At 34.5% G+C, this 21,172-nt stretch overlaps 3 protein-coding genes and 1 long non-coding RNA gene across 5 annotated transcripts; 2 read left to right on the top strand and 2 right to left on the bottom strand.

Moving 5' to 3' along the window:
• The first annotated feature begins 93 nt into the window (after positions 1–93).
• LOC102669894 (decapping 5-like protein) lies at positions 94–6,736 on the top strand. Its single transcript, XM_006573434.4, has 7 exons — positions 94–534; positions 2,244–2,344; positions 3,379–3,453; positions 3,560–4,486; positions 5,799–5,981; positions 6,134–6,244; positions 6,327–6,736. Exons 1-7 carry the CDS (start codon positions 381–383, stop codon positions 6,468–6,470), a joined length of 1,695 nt encoding a protein of 564 aa, XP_006573497.1. The 5' UTR covers positions 94–380; the 3' UTR covers positions 6,471–6,736.
• Positions 6,737–8,203: 1,467 nt separating this feature from the next.
• Positions 8,204–10,981, bottom strand: LOC100775915 (protein MODIFYING WALL LIGNIN-1). 2 transcript variants are annotated; one of them, XM_014775430.3, is made up of 4 exons: positions 9,755–10,321; positions 9,582–9,645; positions 9,443–9,506; positions 8,204–8,822 (listed from the first exon to the last, which is right to left on the bottom strand). In XM_014775430.3, exons 1-4 carry the CDS (start codon positions 9,875–9,877, stop codon positions 8,573–8,575), a joined length of 501 nt encoding a protein of 166 aa, XP_014630916.1. In that variant the 5' UTR covers positions 9,878–10,321; the 3' UTR covers positions 8,204–8,572. The 2 variants fall into 2 exon arrangements, with proteins under 2 accessions (XP_014630916.1, XP_040871887.1); XM_041015953.1 differs by adding an exon at positions 10,596–10,981 and having other exon boundaries at positions 8,271–8,822; positions 9,443–9,645; positions 9,755–10,131.
• LOC106798697 (uncharacterized) lies at positions 10,520–12,240 on the top strand. Its single transcript, XR_001388242.2, has 2 exons — positions 10,520–10,711; positions 11,001–12,240. It is a non-coding gene; the product is annotated as an uncharacterized lncRNA (long non-coding RNA).
• A 362-nt stretch (positions 12,241–12,602) lies between these two features.
• Positions 12,603–20,683, bottom strand: LOC100775376 (long-chain-alcohol oxidase FAO4A). Its single transcript, XM_003517049.4, has 3 exons — positions 19,963–20,683; positions 18,801–19,070; positions 12,603–14,587 (listed from the first exon to the last, which is right to left on the bottom strand). Exons 1-3 carry the CDS (start codon positions 20,281–20,283, stop codon positions 12,749–12,751), a joined length of 2,430 nt encoding a protein of 809 aa, XP_003517097.1. The 5' UTR covers positions 20,284–20,683; the 3' UTR covers positions 12,603–12,748.
• Positions 20,684–21,172: the final 489 nt, after the last annotated feature.

Raw genomic sequence — 21,172 nt, 5'->3', positions numbered from 1 at the left:
CATTGTTGCTTCCCAAAAATATATTTTTGGGGAAAAGACGTACATCCTGTTAATTGTATATTTAGTAAACTTTTATTTGGAGGTACACCGCGGGAAGGAAAGCCCGCTTTTTATCGCCTAGCAAGGAGTTCTTCTTCGTGTTTGCGACCCATAAACATAGCTCAACTTTTCACAAACGCAACACCCGCGCGAGGGACAACCATTTAAGTTTAAGCCTCCGATCGATCGAGCGAGCGAGCGAGCGAGGGAAAGATAAACCCTAATGTTCGAATCGTAACACCTCCCAATTCTCCCTTCATTTTCCCTCCACCGTTATTTTCTATTTCATTTTCCCTCCACCTGCTTCCGCTTCGATTTCCGTACCATCGCTTCCACACCTTATGGCGACCGAATCCGGCGCGAACGGTCCTTCGTCCAGTTCCGCGGAATCTTTCATTGGTTGCTTCATAAGCTTGATTTCCAAGTGCGAGATTCGCTACGAAGGCGTTCTCTATTTCCTTAACATTCAAGATTCCACCATCGGCTTGAAGAACGGTACGTTTGTTCGCCGTTTACGTAAATGTGTAACGGAACCCACCGTATGTTTCCATTTTGCGATTTTCGACGGTACCGCGGTTCATTGTTTGATTAATTTGGATGGTTTAGAGCTTCGTTTTCTGACTCTGGAATTGATAGGAATAGGATGAAAAATGTTTTCATTGATGGTTTGATAATTAGAGCAAGTTTAACGTCTGTTTCATGATGGAATGTTAGGTTTAGCTTAGAGGTAGGATGATATTTGGATTGGAAAAAGGATAAATATATGGTTGGAGCGGTCGTGGTGGCTATTCTGCTTGTTTGAAATGAAATGTCTCAGAAGATATCAATGGATTTACTTTTTTGAGCTGAAAGTTTTAGCCAAGAGGAATGCCATTCAGTCATTGAGTATGTTTGGGTTGATAATGGAATTAGAACCCAAGATAATGCACAATCTGCTGCTCCAGACTCCAGAAACGGAGCGTGCTGCAGGTGAATGGTGATACAAGGTTTTAAATTGTGGCCTCGAGAAATTGTGAACAAATGTGGCTGATGTGACTACAATTGTGGTCGCAACACTCCAAAAACCTTAGTATTGCAGCCAAAACTGCGGTCGTGGACCGTATTTAAAAACCTTGGTGATACTATTTGGAAATACATATAATAAATTTTGGTTAGGTTATTAGTACCGGCTTTATGCCTAAAATGCTGATGATGGATGGAGATTGCAGAATTAATAGGTTGATGATGACATGATTTTTCCTTCTTTTTTGATATATAATTTTGAACCGTGAGACACTGTCATTGTCCTAGTTCCTAGGGCAGAAATGTACAGCACAATCATGCTAACTCATATCGTTCTTCCTTTTGACAATTTGGCCTTTGTCTGAATCCTATGACATTTTAGACTGCTGATATCCATCAATTTATTGTCTGCACTCTACACCTTCTTTTGTAGGGTACACATGCAGCATTTCCACCTCTATTCGTTTTGTAAATGTTGGAAAGTTGCCTTAATTGCAGTCACCCTTAGCCCATTTTTGTTGTGGCCTCTTTGAGGACTGCCTTAACTGCAGCCTCATGGATGGTGTTTAGTCCCACATCAACTAGAGATATGGCTTAAATAGAGCTTATAAAGAGTGAGCTGTCCTCACCTTACAAGTTGGTTTTGTGAGGTTGAGTTAGAAGGACAGGGAGGGACCTATGTTGATTTCTTTACGTTATGGAAAACATGGTTTCTTTTTCTGATAAACTATTCTTAAACATGGCCTCTTCCAATTCACTCATTCCACTGATGATGATTAATTTTTGTCCTAGTCATGACTCATGAAAAAAACAACTATATTTGCTAAAAGATGCATGTATCGCTGCCTTATGGGCAATTGGGTATTTGTACATATTGCAGCATTTTTTTTTTCAAATGAAATAAACAGCAGAGTTATGAGCTATTGATATTTGATAGTATGTATTGATTTAAAATTCATTTATGTAGGTAAGCTATGGTATGAGTATCCTTGTCTGCGTGGAGTAATTTGTTGTTTGAAATATATATGCTTACACATTATTTATGCGTGGAATTAAAATTGATATTGGCTAATTAGTTTGTAACCCTAAGATGAGTTTATTATGTGGCAATCTGAGTCTTAGTCCCATTCTCCTGAACGTTGTAATTGTTTAATGTGAAAGTTTCTTTCTAACATGGAAATCCTTGCACTATGAGATTGCAGTTAGATCCTATGGAACAGAGGGGAGAAAAAAAGATGGTCCACAAGTTCCTTCAAGTGATAAGGTTTATGAATACATTCTTTTCCGAGGAAATGATATTAAGGTAATTATAGTTTTGTTATTTAACTGATATATGGTATGTGAAATATTGCTGTGATTTGGTATGTTTCTGATTATTGCTATGAAGTATCTCACCCCACCTAGTTGAATACGGCTTGGTTGGTGTTGTTGTATAACTGTTATATATCTTGTTTTCAGGATTCAGGGTTCTAGTATATCAGTATAATTTATGAATGATCTGCTATTGGGGTTTTAATGTCTTTCCTTATCATTTATTCATCAGCAAGTTTTCATTAAACATAATCTTTCTCATAATAGAAGACATTTCTGTTGATGTGCATTGGTTTCAATTGCAATATTGATCAAACTCATAGGTTTTGGTGTAGTTGATAGATTTTGGGGGCTTGTGAGAATTGTGATCTTTCTTTTCAACAAATTTTCCTCTTTAGGTTGATCGTGTTTTGGTCAGTGATGACTGATGTGCCATATAATAAAACCCTCACCAACAAGATTGTTTTTTCTTTTCCTCTCATTTGTTCTCATTAAGTGTATACCTGCCTGATTTCAAATTAATGGCTTATTTGGCATCCTTGTTCTCCATTAGTTGTGAGAGGGGGTGGTTGATGACTTTATGGCTATTTAAAAGCTTGTCGGAGAAATTAAAATGAAGTTTGATTGATCAAATCTCTCTTTCGAGTTTTGCTAGAACAAATAAATTCTACCAGTGGATGATGATTAAGTTCTATATGGAGTGCAGTGTCTCTATGTGAAGTTTTTGCTTGACATATAATTTCTACCACAACAGATGAATATTAAGTTCTAAATGTAGTGATGTTTTGAGAACTTCAGAATGAACAAATGTAATCTGAAAGTCTAGAACAACCAAGAGTAGACAAATGGAATGCACTCCAGAAAATAGTAATCTTAAGCTACTGACTTATTCTGTCTCTACCTAATGTAACATGAATCCGTATCAATAGCAATGAAACTACCATTTGGTCACAAGAACTTGTCCTTTATCCATGCCAGATATACTTTTCTAAGCTGTGCATGTTCTTATGAATTTCACCATTTCAGAATTTGCAGATCAAATCACCCACCCCATCTTCCAAATCAGAAGAGCAGGTTTTTAGTGATCCAGCTGTTATTCAGGTACCTGTGTTTAAGGACAGCACAAAAATAAATTGTATTTTGAACTCATCTACTTATCAATGACTGTACTATTTCTTTTAAATCATTTATCTCTTTTCTTTCTCAGTCAGAATATTCTGGGTTGCGAAGTTCTCCAGTGGGTGAGCTGCCAAGTTCTCCAGTGGCTGGGTTGCTAAGTTCTCCAGTGGCCTCAGTTGGTGGCAGAAGTTTGACAGAATCAATTCAAAGGCAAGATAGCCCTGCAATATCCAGTAAAGCCTTTCCTTCTGGGTTGCCTTCTCATCAGTCTGTAACTCAGCTGGGACCTTCAAATTTATCTGATGCTACTCAAGTTGCTAGTCATCCATCTTTTTCTGCAGCAATGTATTGGCAAGGTCCCAGTGGGATATCTAGCAGTAGTTATCATTCTCTGCTACAGTCTAGTTCTCTTCACCCCACATCACTGGCAGCATCCTTAGTTGTGCAGAATCAGATGCAAAATGCAGAAACTCAGGTACCTATAAACGGGGGATGGACAGGTTTATCAGAGTATGGTCTACCTGTATCTTCTGCCATGACTTCTCTTGTAAATCAGACTCATTCACCTTCTCTTACCTCTTTAAAAAATTCTGATTCTCTTGATATTCCATCCCTTTTGTCTACTAAGACACCTGTGTCATATTCTCCATCCATGACTTTTGATGGATCAAACATGCCTCAGTTTTCTTCAACACTCCAAGACATAAATTCTATTCAAGCTCAAATATCTGGAAACATTTGTCCTGACCCAAGGCCAATTCATCCTCAACATTCTGTCCATCGTTCTGCTCCTTCATATGTAGATTCTACTTCAGGTTCCTTGCCAACAGCAACTTCTTTGTTAACCCCGGATCAATTTGCCTATCCTAGAGAACAGTTATTGTCTTTATCACATTTAAACCCTACTCAGAAGGACATGGGTTCTCTGACTCTAACATCCTCTGGTTCCTCTGCATTAATTCCTTCTCCAGCATCTCAGGCACCATTGCTTCCACTACCAACTTCAGTGCAAAAGGTTAGAAAATTTGCTTATATGCTCTTTATGGGGGTGGTGCAGGATATTTTTGTATGGCTTATTGTTGGTCTGTTTTTAAAATCACAATTGCATGCACGTTGTCGTACAAAATGTGTTTCTTATTACCAACTGGAGCATAAGGAATAATTTAAATTTTATCAGGAATGGCTCAACCTTGCTTTTCTGTTCATTTGTAATTATAATGTTGTTTGGAATCTGGATTGAATTGCAGATCTTAAGGGATGTGGATGGAAAATGTAATAGATAAGGAAATTCTTACCTCAAACCTGCAATTCTGCTTTTATAAGGGATGGGAAATAAAATGGAAATTTCGTAAAGAGATTGTTGAAATTTCATGTCTTGCTCATAACCAAATTGACAAATAAAACATCGCGTTGCCTATTGGGTCGTGCTTGTAAAACTTTACAAAACTATGATGTTGTTCACTCACTTCTCTGGTTGTAAGTTAACATGTAATTTGCTTAATATTACAAGTTGCACTTTTCTCAAGTAGTGTTAAATTTTAAGTAGTCTGATTGATTTGTGAAGATTGTTTCCTAGAATATATAGAAGAATATATCTATTGTTTTCAGAGTCGTATCTGGAAACTGCACTTTTTCTTCCAAATTAGGCATAAAAATAGGTATTTAAGTCAAATTTTTGTGGGTTTCATTTGCATGCATCTTAGTCTGTTGGGGTTTTGCATGTGCCAATTACTAATCAAGACAACAAATCAACAAACTTTGGTATTGACTACTGTTCATTTTACCATTTTTTGACCTACTTTGTTATTTTTCACTGTACCATTTGAAAGTTGATGTTATTTTACCAATTTGGATAAATTTGATTACCTAACCTAAAAAGGGTGGCTTTATGCATGAGGCTCCCACCATTGTGGAGTCTGAGGAGGGTCAAATGTACATAGCCTCGTAACTTGTGAGTTGTGAATAGAGGGGCTGTTTTCCCAACTAGAAGCATGTGATTACCAGATCACATGTTAGCAAACTATGGCAGATAACTAGTATATTTAAATATAATAATTATTATTACAGGGACAAATATTTAAATTTAATATAATTAATTATATACTAAGGGCAAGCCTTGTCACAGCCATAAGATTGCTGCCTTCTGAACTGGAGCTCACAGGGGGTAAAACTGCATATACCTGTCCTCTACAAACCCCACTAAGTGTCATGCATTGGCTCCCTTTTTGGTATAGTTATATATATATATATATATATATATATATATATATATATATATTTATATACATGTAAATATGATAGTATTGGTGTGTTGTTGATTTTTGCAGCCTCCATACACAGCTCCACAATACACTGAGGAGTTTGATTTTGAGGCCATGAATGAAAAGTTCAAAAAAGATGAAGTATGGGGTTCTCTTGGAAAGACAACTACAAAAATAGAGGGAGTGGCGAATAATGCTTCTCTCAGTTTGGGTGACAGAGAATGTCATGGGGTGATACCAAACCCTAAGGTAGGACTCATAATGTTTCCATTTGATAAGAATTTGCTTCCTTTTTGAAAGGGAAAGAGTAAACACAAGTTGTGGAGCATGTAGTTTTTGGCACAGTAAAGAAAATTTTGTTTGAACTAGAATGAATCTTATATTCTTGCCTTTCCTTGCAGACTGCATACAAGAAAGATGACTTTTTTGATACAATTTCTTGCAACTCTTTGACTCATGGATCAAGGAATGGACAAAATCGTTTCTCTGAGAGAATGAAACAGGATACTGAGGTCAGCAAACACATTAAGAATATGAAATTATCCTTAAACTACAATGTAATATTGATGTATTGTTTGTCTGTTTCCTTTTCAGACATTTGGCAATTTCCAGCAGAGGCCTAATTTTACTAATGGTGGTTATGGTGCTGGACGGGGTGCTAATTTCAGGGGCTCAAATAATTGGGGAAGGGGTTATGGCTACAATGGGAGAGGGCGTGGTCCAAACTTTCCTTTCTAGTGGTGTCCAGATTTTCTGTTTTACTCCTGTCTTCCAAAGCTCCCCGCCAATTTTGCCAATGTTTGCTGTGTTATCTTTTGGCTTTATGTCAATGATGTTAACATGCTTTTGGAACTTTGATGCCTGGATGCTAGAATGTCAAACTTACAAATGACTGCCATGTTCATGTTTTTTTTGGGCTCATGAGCTGGTCTTTTTGACGTTTCAAGTAATTACTGTCCATAATTCTCTATAGCAATCAGTGCCAGATGAACTCCTTACTGTTATAATGGATCAATTTTCTCGCCCCCTGTCCCTTTATTAAAGAAAATGACATCTTTTGAGACGTACATAGCCGTTGTCATCAAGTCCTAGTGATTTTTATCGAGGATAAGATTCATAATGTATGGAATTATGATAATGATGATAACTTTTAAAATGCTGATAATTATTTCTACAGTACAATATAGCCAAAAGACTTATGTTTTTTGGGTTCATATCACATGTATTTTCTTCCCATATTTTGGTTCCTAATCAGACTTATGTTGCCTGATTGAGGAACCATATTTATGGTGTCTAACTCTGTATTTAGTACCTCTGGTACTTTTCTAATATATATATAGTTTTATCTTTGCTGATAAAAAAAAAACAATATATATCCCATGTCCCATAGTGGTGCTGCTTTTGTTGGGAATCAAAATAAGAAGTTTCCTGAACTTCATATATATTTTCTAGCGTATAGTGGGCAGGACTATGTTTGTATGTGCCACTTTTCTATATCTTTAGGAATTCTTTTAGATTCAATTGATTTTATCATGGATTACATTTAGGTAAAAGCTATTTTCTAGCATTATTTTTACATCTCCCAATCACCTGCAATGGTGTTGATGATGAAAAGGGAGGGGACCAACGGAGGTGATTGAGAGAATGTGTGATGTATGTGTAGATGATAACATTGTCATTTATATTATTGATAATGATAATGTTATTTTGTCTAATCTAATCTATGTAAGCACCGATCTTTGCTGCAATAAGTCAAGCTGGCGTTTGCGACAAGGGCGGCTAGATTTTCTATTAATCTCTTTTATTGAAAAAAGGGCAACATTGTACGTGTCTCGCACTCTCGCTTGATCTTCAGTCTTCTTAACAAGAAAAACAGTAAGGACTTTTTGGAATGGGGTGCTGATGGATGACCCACATCCTGTCATGGATTTTTCTCATTTTACTGCCACGAGTTCAGTAAATCACCGTTTCTCTAAAAGTGTATTGTTAAAATAGTCTTTACAATTAAGGAAATTATAAACAAGTTTTTGAAAGTGTATCTCATTAGTCACAATAATCTATTTTTTTTTAAAAATATAACTAAGTAATATTAACATATGTTATGGGACTAAAATCACAGTAAATGATTAAATATAGAAACTTAGATAAAACTAATAGAAATTTTAAGGGTTTATTTGACTTTTTGATTTTGTTTTCAGAAACTAATGTAACATCGTAATTCACTTTTAGATATAAACTAGTGATTTAATACTCATAATCTGAAATCATATTAAATTGCTATATAATCAACATGCTCCCCGATAGCATCTTATACTAAGCGGCCAGGAGAGTGCTAAACTTCTCTTTATTCCTAGAGCTTCCACCTATGGTTTGTGAGAAGTGTGATTTTTTAAAGCTGGCAATCGTTAGGCTGTGATGAATTCCGTAGAATTGTTTAGAATTAAATAAAACAATGGCTGCAACTCGTAGAATTGTTTAAAAATTAAATAACACTATTTCTGCAACTGAGCAGTTGAGAACTATGAGTACAAAATAAAATACAAAACAATTATTGATTATGCGGGTGGATCCAAAATGAGTTCCTATATGAGGCAGTTACTACCTCGGAGAGAATGTGTACAAAAGAAAATGTCTCTTACGTATAATGTAAGTAGAAAAAAATAGTTATTCCTCAGCACATTATGACAAAACAGATTGTATTGTAGGCTTGAATCTTTCCCTATGCCAACTTGTGAGGCCTCTTTTAGGAGTAGTTGATGTTATAGCTTTCTTGATTTGCATCAAAACTCCCACTCTGCATTCTACTTTATGATTTCAATGTATAAAATTATTCTTTAATCTCAAGTGTCACCCCGTTCCGTTTGTGCGTGTATTTTGTTACCCTGATCTGCTTCTTCATTGGTCTTCATTGTTAACAAAGCTGAACCCATTAACGATTCTACTGAAACTAGGATCAATATGGCTGAACCAACGTAAATCCCTCCTTTGACAAGGTAGCACTCACCATTCAACCACCCTTCCCCATAGGCCTGCCTTCTGCTCATGCTTGTGGCAACGATTAATAAAATAACTGCAATTCCAAAGCTTAGCCTGCCAAACATGACCAATACCAATGTTAGACCTACATTTAGTAATGTTCCAAAATCCAAAGGCAAAACTATAATAATCCCAACATTTTTCTTTGGGTGATCCTGACAATGTGCCATTAACCATATTCTTAAGGGACAAGGTAATCTGTTAATCATGTCACCCCATATTGGGGTAATCTCTGTTATGATATTTGAAGAACAGACCAGCTGTCTATGACTATGTTAATTCCTCATTTCCACCCCTCCCCTACTTTTCTAGCTATGCAGTCTCCGTCCTAAAAATGATTCAAACTTGCCAACCTGTGGCCAATAATGGCAAACCACATGGCACACAGTTTCTGAAAATGATAGACTTGATTTAATTGCCAAAATCAATACAAACCTGAAGAAAGAAAATTCGGGTTTAACAACTAGATTGGATGGTGGTCTGTCCACTTTCTATGATGTGGTTACAAAAATCAAACTTGTTTTTAGAGCAAATATGTCAATTCCATTGGGTAAATGATGACAATGTAGAAGCCAATAAGTAAGCAAGCAAACTGTTCTGTTTCCTTAATCTGGGATTGTTGAATGTGATGTGCTAACAACTAACAACAGATATGCAAAAGATTGTTAACTTACCAAGAGATCAAAAGCAGAATCCTGGCAACGAAAGGGATCTCACACTTTGCGTTTCTTTTCCCTCCTGAACAATAAGTCTTGAATAATATAGAATTCCCAACAATTTGGGACAAAACCAAACAAACCAAAGATGCAATACCCAATCCAAATGCTGGACTTGATGGTAAATGACATAGTTTCCCATTCCATCTGAGATCCCCCTTCTACAAAACAAACAAAGCATCATAATTCAGAAAAAAAAGAAGCAAAAATCTCCTAACTGCAAAAGTCTTAATAAATTCAAGTGTAGACAAGCAACAACACATTATACACCTTGTTCCTCTTAGTCTCGGAGGCTATGCACAAGGTGAAGGAAACTAAGCCAAGAGAGTGGGAGACAACGATGAAGAAGATTAATGTGAATGTGAGTTTGCATTTAGGAGGACTTTCCATCATGATGGGGTGGTTGTTTCTGTGAAGACACCAGAGAAGAGAGAAAAGGGAAGGAATAACTCTTGGAAGCTACTCAAATAGAAACATGACTTGGTGCCTTGTTTGAGTTCCTTCCTTTGTAGTAGTAGTAGTTGAGACTTCCTTCCCAATATGTCTATCATTGTTTTGAAGGAGATACCATTCCTAACTGCATGTATCCTGAATTGGGAAAAACCAGCTAAACCTTTTCCATTTGTTTTTAGCTGGTCAACCGCTTGCTGAAATGGCAATAGAGATAGACACCGAAAATTGCACAAAATATTATTATTATATACTGTAACATGTACACAACAACAATTATCTGTCTAGAATGGTCAATTTTCACAATGGTGATGCTAAGGACTAACAAGGAGGTTTCCTATTTTTCTCTACTTTATCTATATTAAAATATTAATAATTAGTAAATGTATATAATTGCCCTCAAAATGAAGTACTATATAATTACATGCCACTTTTGTAGATAGGCTTCTCTTCTCTTCTAGTCTTCTATTTCTATCGGTTTATGCGGTGAAGGTTCTCTTTATGCCACTTCTCAAGACAAAAGAAAAGTCTATATTCCCACCACGTTTAAACCCAAATGACAGATAGAAGTCTCTTATCTCTTTGAGGTGTTATGTGGGGCCACATTGACATGAATTGGAAAACTAATTAAAAATTAAAACCAAGGTGCCAAAGTTGTTACCTTTGCTAATTGTAATTGGCATTGATTACCCTCTTCTGATTTTGAGGCTCTTTCTTTGACGTTTCCTCAAATATTCACTCTTTTAAAGGCCCAGATTCGATTCCTGTGAAGACATCGTGAGTTCCATTTCAATTTGACTTGGATTTGTTTAATTGTTGAAACCCTATTCCCAATTTAAAGTGCGTGTGGATTCGCAGCGTTAAAAATTATAGCTTTCTTCGCTTTTGAGACTTGCATTTAAAATTTCAATAAACCTTGCAAATGGGTTCTGGAGGAATATTAATTTATGCCTTTTCTTTCCTTCCATGTTAATCTGGGTCACGCTGTGCTTTTCTTCCTCCTGCACCTTCCCAGAAAGAAAGAAAACGAACTCAAAATGTTTTTCTTGTTTGATGACGATTGCAGGGGTATCAAGTTATCAAATGGTGCTACTTAGATTCTAATTTGTGAGAGTCTTAATCAAGTTTCAATGGTACTGGCCCCTCACGAATCTCCAATCCTATCCTATCATTCACCAAAAAACAGATAGGATTACTTTTTCTGAGTGCTGCCTAGTTAGGATTGCTTACCTTATTTGTTTATTGAAATTTGAAGGTAAAAAAAAAAAAAGTAGTTCCACATTGCAACTGGTTGGTAATTAACGAACTTTTTTATTTTTTATTTTCTTCAAACTTTGCAAAATGGCTGAGGTTGGAGATTATATATTTGCATTGTAGAGTGTCTTTAAACATTTTGTTGAGGTTTTGTGGGTTTAGCTGTTACCACATTAAAGAATATCTTATCCTAGTTAGCTGCTGATATCCCTTCACATGAACATTTGTTTGGGAACTTTGCCTTGTTTGATCTGAAGTGCTTTCATGATACCATTTCCTTTTTTAATAAAATGTCTGGCACAATGCCAGATATCCATGAAAGATAATTGGAGAATCAGACTTCATGTAAACCAAATGACAATGTTGTGTAAAGACAACAATATTACTAACTAGTCTAAGAGGGGAGGAATATTGTTGTGCATTATCCGTTTAATGTTGAGTCAGCTGATATGATGTTTGCTTTCTTTTGATAGTGATTCTGTTATTTTGTGAAAGAGATGCTATTGAGAATATGTGATGTTGTCACTTTATGATGAGAATAGGAGCCTGACTATCATGCCTCTCTACTTTTTCTGGCTGTTGTTGGTTCTGTGCTGCAATAATTCAGCGTTGCTTTTAGGTCTGACTGGATATGCATGAAAAATAAGTATTGATCTGAAGGCTCTTTCCTAGATTTTGAGGACTGTAGGATAAAATTTTTGGAAAAAAGATTATATATCTTGATGACGACAGCTTCTAGCTTCCTGCCAGTGTCTGCAGATTATGAGTAATTCTTGCTTACTCCAGTTATATTACCCTTCAAAACCTAAATTTTATTTTGAAGTTATGATGGCAAAGATTCAATTTCTAAAACACTGCTCATATTTTCACTTGCTCATGGTATTGTTTGTAGAGTTTGTAAATTTCATGCAGGTTAAAGTGGGCAGTCTTGGAAAGGATTTGCTTTCTCTGTAAATAGATGATAAAAGTTGATTTCATATTTTTAACAAGCTTTAAACCAAAGCAATAGGCTTTGCTATAAATTAATGATATGATGGACCAGGTTGTTATTAGTGTCAGAGAAAATTCTTGATGCCCCTTTTGTGCATGTTACATTGTTATCTGATAAGTAGGAGTCAAAAATATAATTAGTGTTATATGAGGACATGATGAAGATCGTTTGGATCACCTTTCCATTCATGGGGAGGAAGTACTAGCTGTACTTAAGGTGAGTGTTAAAGCCTTATAGGTTTCAACCAGAATACAGCAATGGCCATGGAAAAGACTGGAATGTTGTTACTGAGTTATAGAACTGCTCTTCTAAAAGGATGTGACTCCTCTAAAGTGTGGAGTGCACTTTACCGGATAAAATACATAATAGCCATTGATTTAAAAACCAGCAGTTGAGATTATAAGAAAATATATGCACAAAATATAAAATAAACCATGAAGTTGTTAAAATTTCAACCATTGCTTTTCTCACCAAACAATTATTATTTGAACAAAGTTTTCTGCCCAATGCCATGAATATTCAGTACCATTGGAGCAACAGAAGCAGCAAAAGATTTTATTTTATTTTTCTCATTTAGTTCTTTTCCTTCTAAGTACTTCAACAACAGATTGTGCTGTGCAATAAGCAATAGCTTGAACAGTAACCATTGGATTCACACCCAATGCTGTTGGGAAGACACTTGTATCTGCCACATAAAGGCCCTCCACTTCCCATGTCTCCCCTGTCTGATTCACCGCTGATTGCTTTGGATTAGAACCCATCCGGCAACTCCCCATTTGATGTGCCGAGCACAATGGTGTTGTAAGGTCTGTCAATGACCTTGAACTTTCCTCTTTAACAAATTTCTCAAACTCATGATATCTTACCTGCTTTACATTTAAGGTCCTTCCCTTATTATGATGTGTCCCAATTTCTTCAGCACCAGCTGCTGCCAGAATTCTCAGCACCTTCTCAATTCCTTTCTTTAAATTCTCTTCATCTACACCTGCCGGCTTATAACTGATACGATCTGGGGCTTTTACAGTCCCTGATCCTTGATCCCTTGCCAGTGCAAATATATGAGCTGTTCTTGAAAACTTTCGCATTCGGTCTCTTATATCGATTCCAGAAGTCCATGGTGTGACAATTGAGAACATACCAGGATGCAATGAAGGTGTTTGGATCACTGCACCATATCCAGATTGTTCAAACTCTGCAACAACAGTTGACATTGCTGTCATTATCCCTCCTTCATAGCTCTTCTTATATGCCTCTGGCCACACCTCAGATTCAGGTGCATCTGGGAAGTATCCCCAAGCCATCGCCACTGGATGAAGATGCAAGTTCCTCCCTATGTTCTGATTCCTCAAGCCACTTTTTTTAAGCAATGCTGGAGTACTCAGTGCTCCACATGCTACAATTGTGACCTTGGACTCCACCACACAAATGTCTTTAGTCCCTTTATATTCAAATTCAAAAGCCACTCCACGCGCAATCTTTCTATCCCTCCCTTCCTTTTTCTTGTGCAAGACTTTTATTGCCTCACAACCTGGAAGAATTGCTCCATTGCCAGATTTCACCAAGTCCACTAACCATGTTTCTGAGGTACCCTTCTTCCTCCCATCCTTACAACCCATGCAACACCAGCCACAGTAGTGATCTGACGCAGAATTCCTAGGAATGTTACTAACAGGATACCCCATTTCTTGACACCCTTTTCTTAGTATTGCATTGTTGAATCCTTCATCTTCAATCTCAGATTGAACTTCCATCTTCTCACAAACAGCATTCAAGGCTTCTCTATACAGTTCACTCTCAAACAGCTCTAGACCATGTTTATCACTCCACTCCTTGCACACATGCTGAGGGGTTTTAATGCACGCAGACCAGTTGATTGCTGACCCTCCACCAACAGTGGATCCTGATAGAATGAACACACCCATATCATCACTTGCAACCAGACCACCATTGAGGTACATTTGATCCATGGTTGGTCCTTCAAGAAGAGAAAGATTGTTCCTAGCAGAATAACCTCCTTTCTCCAACACCAACACTTTGTAACCAGCTTTTGCAAGAACACCAGCTATCACTCCACCTCCTGAGCCAGAACCAACCACCACTGCATCACATTGTATCACCAAAGAAGGAGATGATAAGTTTGCAGCAGCTTTATGCTTCTGACGGATGACCGATACAGGGAATCCGAGTCGTTTTAGAGCATCTGCAGTGATGTCTCGTGGGTAATTGAGATGGACTAGACCTTTGTAAAGTGGTCCTATCACCTCTTCAGCATCTTCATCTTCCTTATCCTCTTGTCCTCCTTTAGATGTTCCATCTAAAAAGTGGCTCTTCAACCGAGCTTTGAATTCTGGATCAGGTCCGCAGTATCCAATTGCTTTCCATGCAACGTTGTCTTCTGATTCATCTATCTGAAAGTATGTGTCATCTCATAATGAGTACAAGGTTCCAAGCAACCAGAAAATCTTACAAAGTTGAGTCATAAAATTGTACAAGAAATTGAAACTAAGGAGTGCTTTAAATATATATTGATACAAAAATGTTTTCATGTTGTGCTGGGGAGTATTAATTTAAGTGTAGAAATCATACCCTATAACACTATTACAGATTGTTTGAAATGGGTTGAATCGTTAGGAGGAATTATTTGGGTCAGAAGCCCAAAAGAAATGCTTTGAACATAAACCCTTTGCCACCCCCCCACCCCTCCTCCTGAACACACTCACTCCCACGCAAGCATTTGGAGTACTGAACATATTGGATTGACAAATTTTGGGCCAATCTCGGGATCTATTCTTTGTCTTGTCTTGTTAACAAAAGTAGATAAAGATTGGTGCGTTATGGAAAAGAGTTCCTTATAGAAAAGAAAACTAGGTCCAATTTTCACAATCGAAAGAAGAGGCATGTTGAACTAATAAGTGTTGTTACGGGTTTTGCTCATAGAATTAAAGCCTTTTCGTCTCTGGTAGCAGAAACACTAGCTCTCAGAGAAGTTACAGTCCTGACACCAAACTGCAAAATTCGTGTACTGTACAATTTCTCCTTAAATTTATGTGGATGACTTCTGTAAATTTCTGCATCATGTTTGGGATATTCAAATTACTAAGGCAAAATATTGACAAAAATATATTTTTTAAGAGTCAGAATCTAATTATGAATCCATTGAAACATTTAGGAGAAATATAATAAAATGAGAATATTACTGGGAAAAGAATAATGATTTATTGGTTAACAGATATTTTAAGGTAAACTAGAAGACCCAAAGGACATACTATGATATATTTCCTCCATTTCATATTAATTGTTGTTGTCTTGTTTTAGATTTATCAAGAGAAACTAACAAATAAATGAAAGAAAATATTAATTTTACAAAATTAACACTATCACTATTAATTTATTTTTAATTTTTATTGTCCTTATCATTAATGTTATAAAATATATAAATAAAAAAGAATAATTAATGTTACATTAAGAAAACTAAATAATAAATATTTTGAGATCAATTTTTTTATATGATAATTATTTTAGATCGAAAAGTTCATAATCACTTATTCCTAAACCCTAAAGTTCATAATCACTTATTCCTATTCACCTTATTTCTCTCATTTCTACTTTTATCCATTTAATTTCTCACTCATTTCTCTCCTTCTGATAAAAAAAAAACACCCAATGATTAATTTGGCTGGACTGTTGTGTTCCCTACCCAGGTAGGGTAAAATGGGAGTGAGTTTAATGCAATTGGACTATCATAACTACCATGCCCTAAGGTTTGGGATCCAAATCTTAGTTAAATTTGGTACCAGTTTGATGTGGGACAATGAAGTGTTAATTGTTATTAATGTGAGATCCCCACGTCCAGCTCTCCAACCTTCCTCTCCTCTCCTAGTACACATCAGTCACTTCCAAGGATGCTGCTATTCCCTTCTTCTGAGTTTTATTTTATGTGACGATTATTACTATTATTTTGGGTGTTGGAATGGACATATATCTAGTCACTACTTTACTTAATTTAAGACAATAAAAAAGCCTTTACTTGATCTATATCATTAGTGTAATAGTTTGAAAAAAATAAAAATCCTACAAACTTAAGTTTTCTTTGAAAATATAAGATTGATTGGGTTGTTAAAAAAATGAAAGAAAATTACTGATTTAATCCCTCTGTTAACAAAAATTATCTAACTAACAATATAATTAACATTTGCCCATAAAAATAAAGTTTTCTTCAATAAAATTCTAATAATAAAACCCCATAATTCTTAATTATTTGTTTATATAATTTCCCACGGGCATGGATTCGTGTATGTGTAATGTACTAATGTGTGCGTGTTCTTTTTTAATTCATTTGTATGTAAGCGTGTGCCTAACGTCAGCTAGGAATCAAATTTTAAGCAAAATGCAAAAGTAAAAATAACATCTTTCAAAGGTCGAATAATTAAATGCCGTGAATGAAATTTTTTATTTATAAAAAGTATTTAAAAAATATATCATCAAGAATTTTTTTTATCAGCAAAAAAACACAATTTGACGTTTTGAATGAGTGACCTATAATTTAATAATCGAAAATAAGCAATATAAATATTATTTTCAATAAACAGCTCTTCTATTATAATTTTTTAAGTAACTTATATTTTTAAAAGCAAATATCTTAATATTATTATAATAAAGATATTTCAAAGTGTAAAGCTCCAATATTAATTTTACTTGGTTTCCCTTCCCCGTTAGCTAGGTAGGCCACCATTGGCCTAAAGTTTAAGGACTAGATAGATGAACCCGTGATTTGGTGGAAAATCTGTCACGTGCAATTTGGTGAATTAAGAACCCTTTGATGTAACACAAAACGCTGTTACAAATGGATAGATTGATAGGATCGTCACCTCACCAACCTTCTCCAACTAAATGCAATGGATTATCACATTCAAGTTTCAACTACTCCTACTTTTAACTTGCACCATAACAACACATTTTCGATTTTGTTCGACACAAAGTCAAACCGGAAACATTAATATTGTTAGCTCTCATGCAATTCCAAAGAAGGTAAATTTTAAATAATATCATTTAATTGTTCATGATATTATGTCTAATAAGAACAATATACAAATAATCTCAATTTTTCTCATATGTAACCCAAAAAATAATCTTAAAAGTAAAATTTTATAAAGATCAGAATAAGGAAGAGAAAATAACATGTATTATCAATTAAGAAATAATACCATTTTTAAAATTTTTTTTTATCAAAGTATTGTCATTTCTTAAAATATCTTCAAGGCAAACATGGCCAGAAGTGAAAATGGGCAAAAACCAAAGATAATTATAAAAGTTGGTGACAGTATCATAGTATTTGGAAGGCAGTTGGCCACACCAGCCTTGTAAAATGGTCCAAACATGCATATACTTCTACCGATATATATATACATAAAATGTTGGCCAAAATATTATAATTATGCCATTAATATATTTTGTTTTTATCATACATGCTTATATGTGTACCTATGCTGGCTATGCAAGGCATTGAGAGAATGAAATAAGACATCTCACTAAAAATATTAAGTTAATAGTATGTACTTAATAGGTTTAAATTTCATTTATTTCTTTAGAGTGAAGTAACTATAAAGTTATTGTCCCTATTTTTTCACTCTAAAGATCTGAAGAGTATTTACCCACCTTCAAATATTTAATATGGAAAAGTATGAAGTGAACGGGAAAGAACAAATATTTAATCTGAAGTACCTGGGCATGTTTATGAAAAAATATGAAGAGAACTTTGTAGAAAGTATTAGGACTTGTTTTACTAAATTAGTAAAGTTTATTTCTAAAATTACTAAATAAGTTTCATTTTAAAAAATACTAATTATTGATAGGAGGGTACTTTATAAGTATGACTTCTATGTCTGTATTAGTTAACGATTACCCGAAATTACTGTCATAAACTATTTGCTTAAAACAAAAAAAAGTCGTACTCATAAAGTGTGGCTTATTTCATAGTAATAATTTTTTCAAAAACTATACTAATTTAATAATTTTAAAACTAAATTATATTGCTAAAAACCAAGTATTTATTAAAATTTAAAATCACAGAAAGATACATTAGGTGCCGCCCATTTATATATGGACCCAAATGAATAAAAATAATTAATTCACCTTTATAAACTAGTTAGTATGTTACTATTAGAGAAATGGCAATAATAAGAAAGCAAGCAACTGAAAGCACTTTCTTTTAAATAGAAAAAAAAATGGGACCGGGAGACAAAGCAGCGGAAGACATTAAATGCTTTATATGTGTCAATTAAGGCATGGTGTGCTCCAGGTTGGTAGAGTTAAAAAATGAGGAATGTTAGTTTTATACACATTTTTCGATACTTAGTTTTGTTAAGGTTAAAATTTATTAAAAAAAATATAAAATTAAGAGAGAATTATAAGAATACATGGTTAGTTTGAGTGAAACTAGTTAAGTTTGAATTTCTTAAACAAAATCTTAAGTTCATATTTTGTGGGAGGAAAAAATATGGTGTTTTTTTTTTAAAAAATGTTTAATATTTATTATGATTTTTAATAAATTTTAACTAAGATTAAAAAAAAATGCTACTAGCTAAACATTTCATTTTTGAAAAAAATGAGGGAGCTTAATACCTGAGTAAAGAAGATTAGGAGAGTGAGAAGTTTGATGGTCCTGAAGAGCATTCTAAAGTGACGAAGGTAACTGAGAGACCATGAACGCATAATCTGTTGGCGTTTCTGAAGTGGCAAATCAGGATAGGTGTGGATGAAGGGGAATTGGGTAGAGAAGCATCCCATGCCACAGAAAATTAATGTCCCAAACCACGTAGACAACAGCCATAACACAAACTTCAGTAACCCTGTCAAGGGGTGCTTCAATTTCTCACTTATCATGCACCCAAACTGCACATCATCACAAAGCAACCAAAACATTTTATATAAATATGAGTAATATCTATGTTTAGAAAAATATATAGCTAAAAGCTACTTAACGATAACATTAGATTAAATCGAATTAATTAGCTATCAAAAAATATAATAACTTGAAATATGTGATGTTTCAAATTAAATTCTTTCTCCTAGTTTTTTTTTTCCTAGAAATTTTGTAAATGTATGTTTTAAAATGGCATATCGTAATAACTAGAATTTAAGTTATACTCTGCCATACTGCAGTAGCATTTGTGATGCCATAATGTATTAAAGCTAGTTATAACTGCAGTTGCAAAATATGATTTAAAATAACATAAAATATAATAGAAAAAAGTGATTTAGAGAGAAAATAAACTGTCATTATTAATGCATTTTACATTAAACAATTCATCAAAAAATATATGCATAAAAATGGAGAAATATACTATATCATTATATATTTCAAAATGGCATATCATAATAACTAGAATATAAATTCGAGTCTGCCATTCTCCTGAATTCGTGATGTTTGACATAACACATGTATTGAAGTTATAACTGCAGTTGCAAATTATGAACCGGAAAACATAAAAAAAAAACCTGGAGAAAAAATAAACTCATCATCAATGATTTTCCATTAAGAAATACAAAAAAATTATATGCATGGAAAACGGAGAAATATAATGCAAAATTATCATTATCTATATATCATTTTTGCAGGATATTTCTCCATTCTTTTGAGTGCCTGTGTGTGTGTGTGTATATATATATATATATATATATATATATATATTGTGAGAGAGAGAGAGAGAGATTAGGGCTTTAGGATATATGATATAGAAAATTTAAGGGAAAAAGAAGAGAATTTGTAGGTAGCTAGCCGTACACGTTCAGGTGTTCCGGTCATGGAAGCTGAAATCTGATAGAATTTAGTGACAGATTCATCGGAAGTGTCAACAAAGTGGTCGACAGAAGGTAAGATAGTGTCACAGAGAGCATAGAGAGATTTCATTTGCCTTGGAGAGAGAGTGTTGGTGAGAGGTTGTAATTTTTTCTCTCTCTCTCCATTGCTTAGAAGAAGTCTCTGTGTGTCAATGCTACCAAGCTCAACCACAGTGTGATCTTTTTTCCCATCCATTCCCAACCCCAACCTAAAGCTACCCTTTCTAGAGCTACTACCATTTCTTCCTATAGTTCTGTCCTCCATATGCTAATTAAGTTTTTCTTAACTTTGTTTCAAAATATATCAAAGCTAGACCACAGGTTTATGCACACTGTGGTTTCCAAACCTTTGGAGTTTATATATATAACACCCGTTTGAGAGACTGCCACCCCAACCGTTTTTCTTAAAGGAAAGGAAGAAAATCAAACACATAATTAATGAGTATTTTTCCTCCCACGGAACGATTCCTAAAGGTACACATTTGAAATTTTGCTAAATTTTTTAGATGGAATAATATAATAGGTAAAAATATATAGCAAGAAGAATAGTGATTTCCATTCCTTCCAAGAAACAAAAACCACTACGTACTGCTTTTATATAGTTCAAAGATCATATTGATCAAAATTATAGTTTGATGACTAAAATAAAATTTCATTCAAAGTACACCGTCTGAAAAACATTTTATCCTAATATATAAATATTTTTTCCTATCATTCTTGAAAGTAATTAATTCTTTTTGACACATGGTCAGATAAGGAAAAATTTGAACCTCTTAGAGCTGTTTGGATTATCTGATAGGATGGAGAAAGAGAAAATAATTTTAAAAATGACAGGTCTAGTTTCACTCAAATTTTTTTATTTCTTTTCTCATTTCTTCTCTATTTCTCTTTCATCAAACATTTTTATTTCTCACTATTTTTAGTCATCATTTTATTTTCATTCATCTTAATTATTTTTCTCATCTTTACCAAACAAATCATTAGTATTGTAAAAGACCAGTTTATTTTACCAGCTATACTCAATCCTTGTTGGTTATATATAAATACCTGCATCATGTTTTATTTTTAAAAAAATGATCATTGGAGAAGATAATATGAAAAAAACAGGGAATTAATTGTTTTTCTCTACTTCCATGACCTCTTCAACTAGTTGT

Source organism: Glycine max, chromosome 1 (assembly GCF_000004515.6).
Source record: "Glycine max cultivar Williams 82 chromosome 1, Glycine_max_v4.0, whole genome shotgun sequence".
Classification (NCBI taxonomy): Eukaryota; Viridiplantae; Streptophyta; class Magnoliopsida; order Fabales; family Fabaceae; genus Glycine; species Glycine max.
This window is presented reverse-complemented; position numbering and strand designations above follow the sequence as displayed.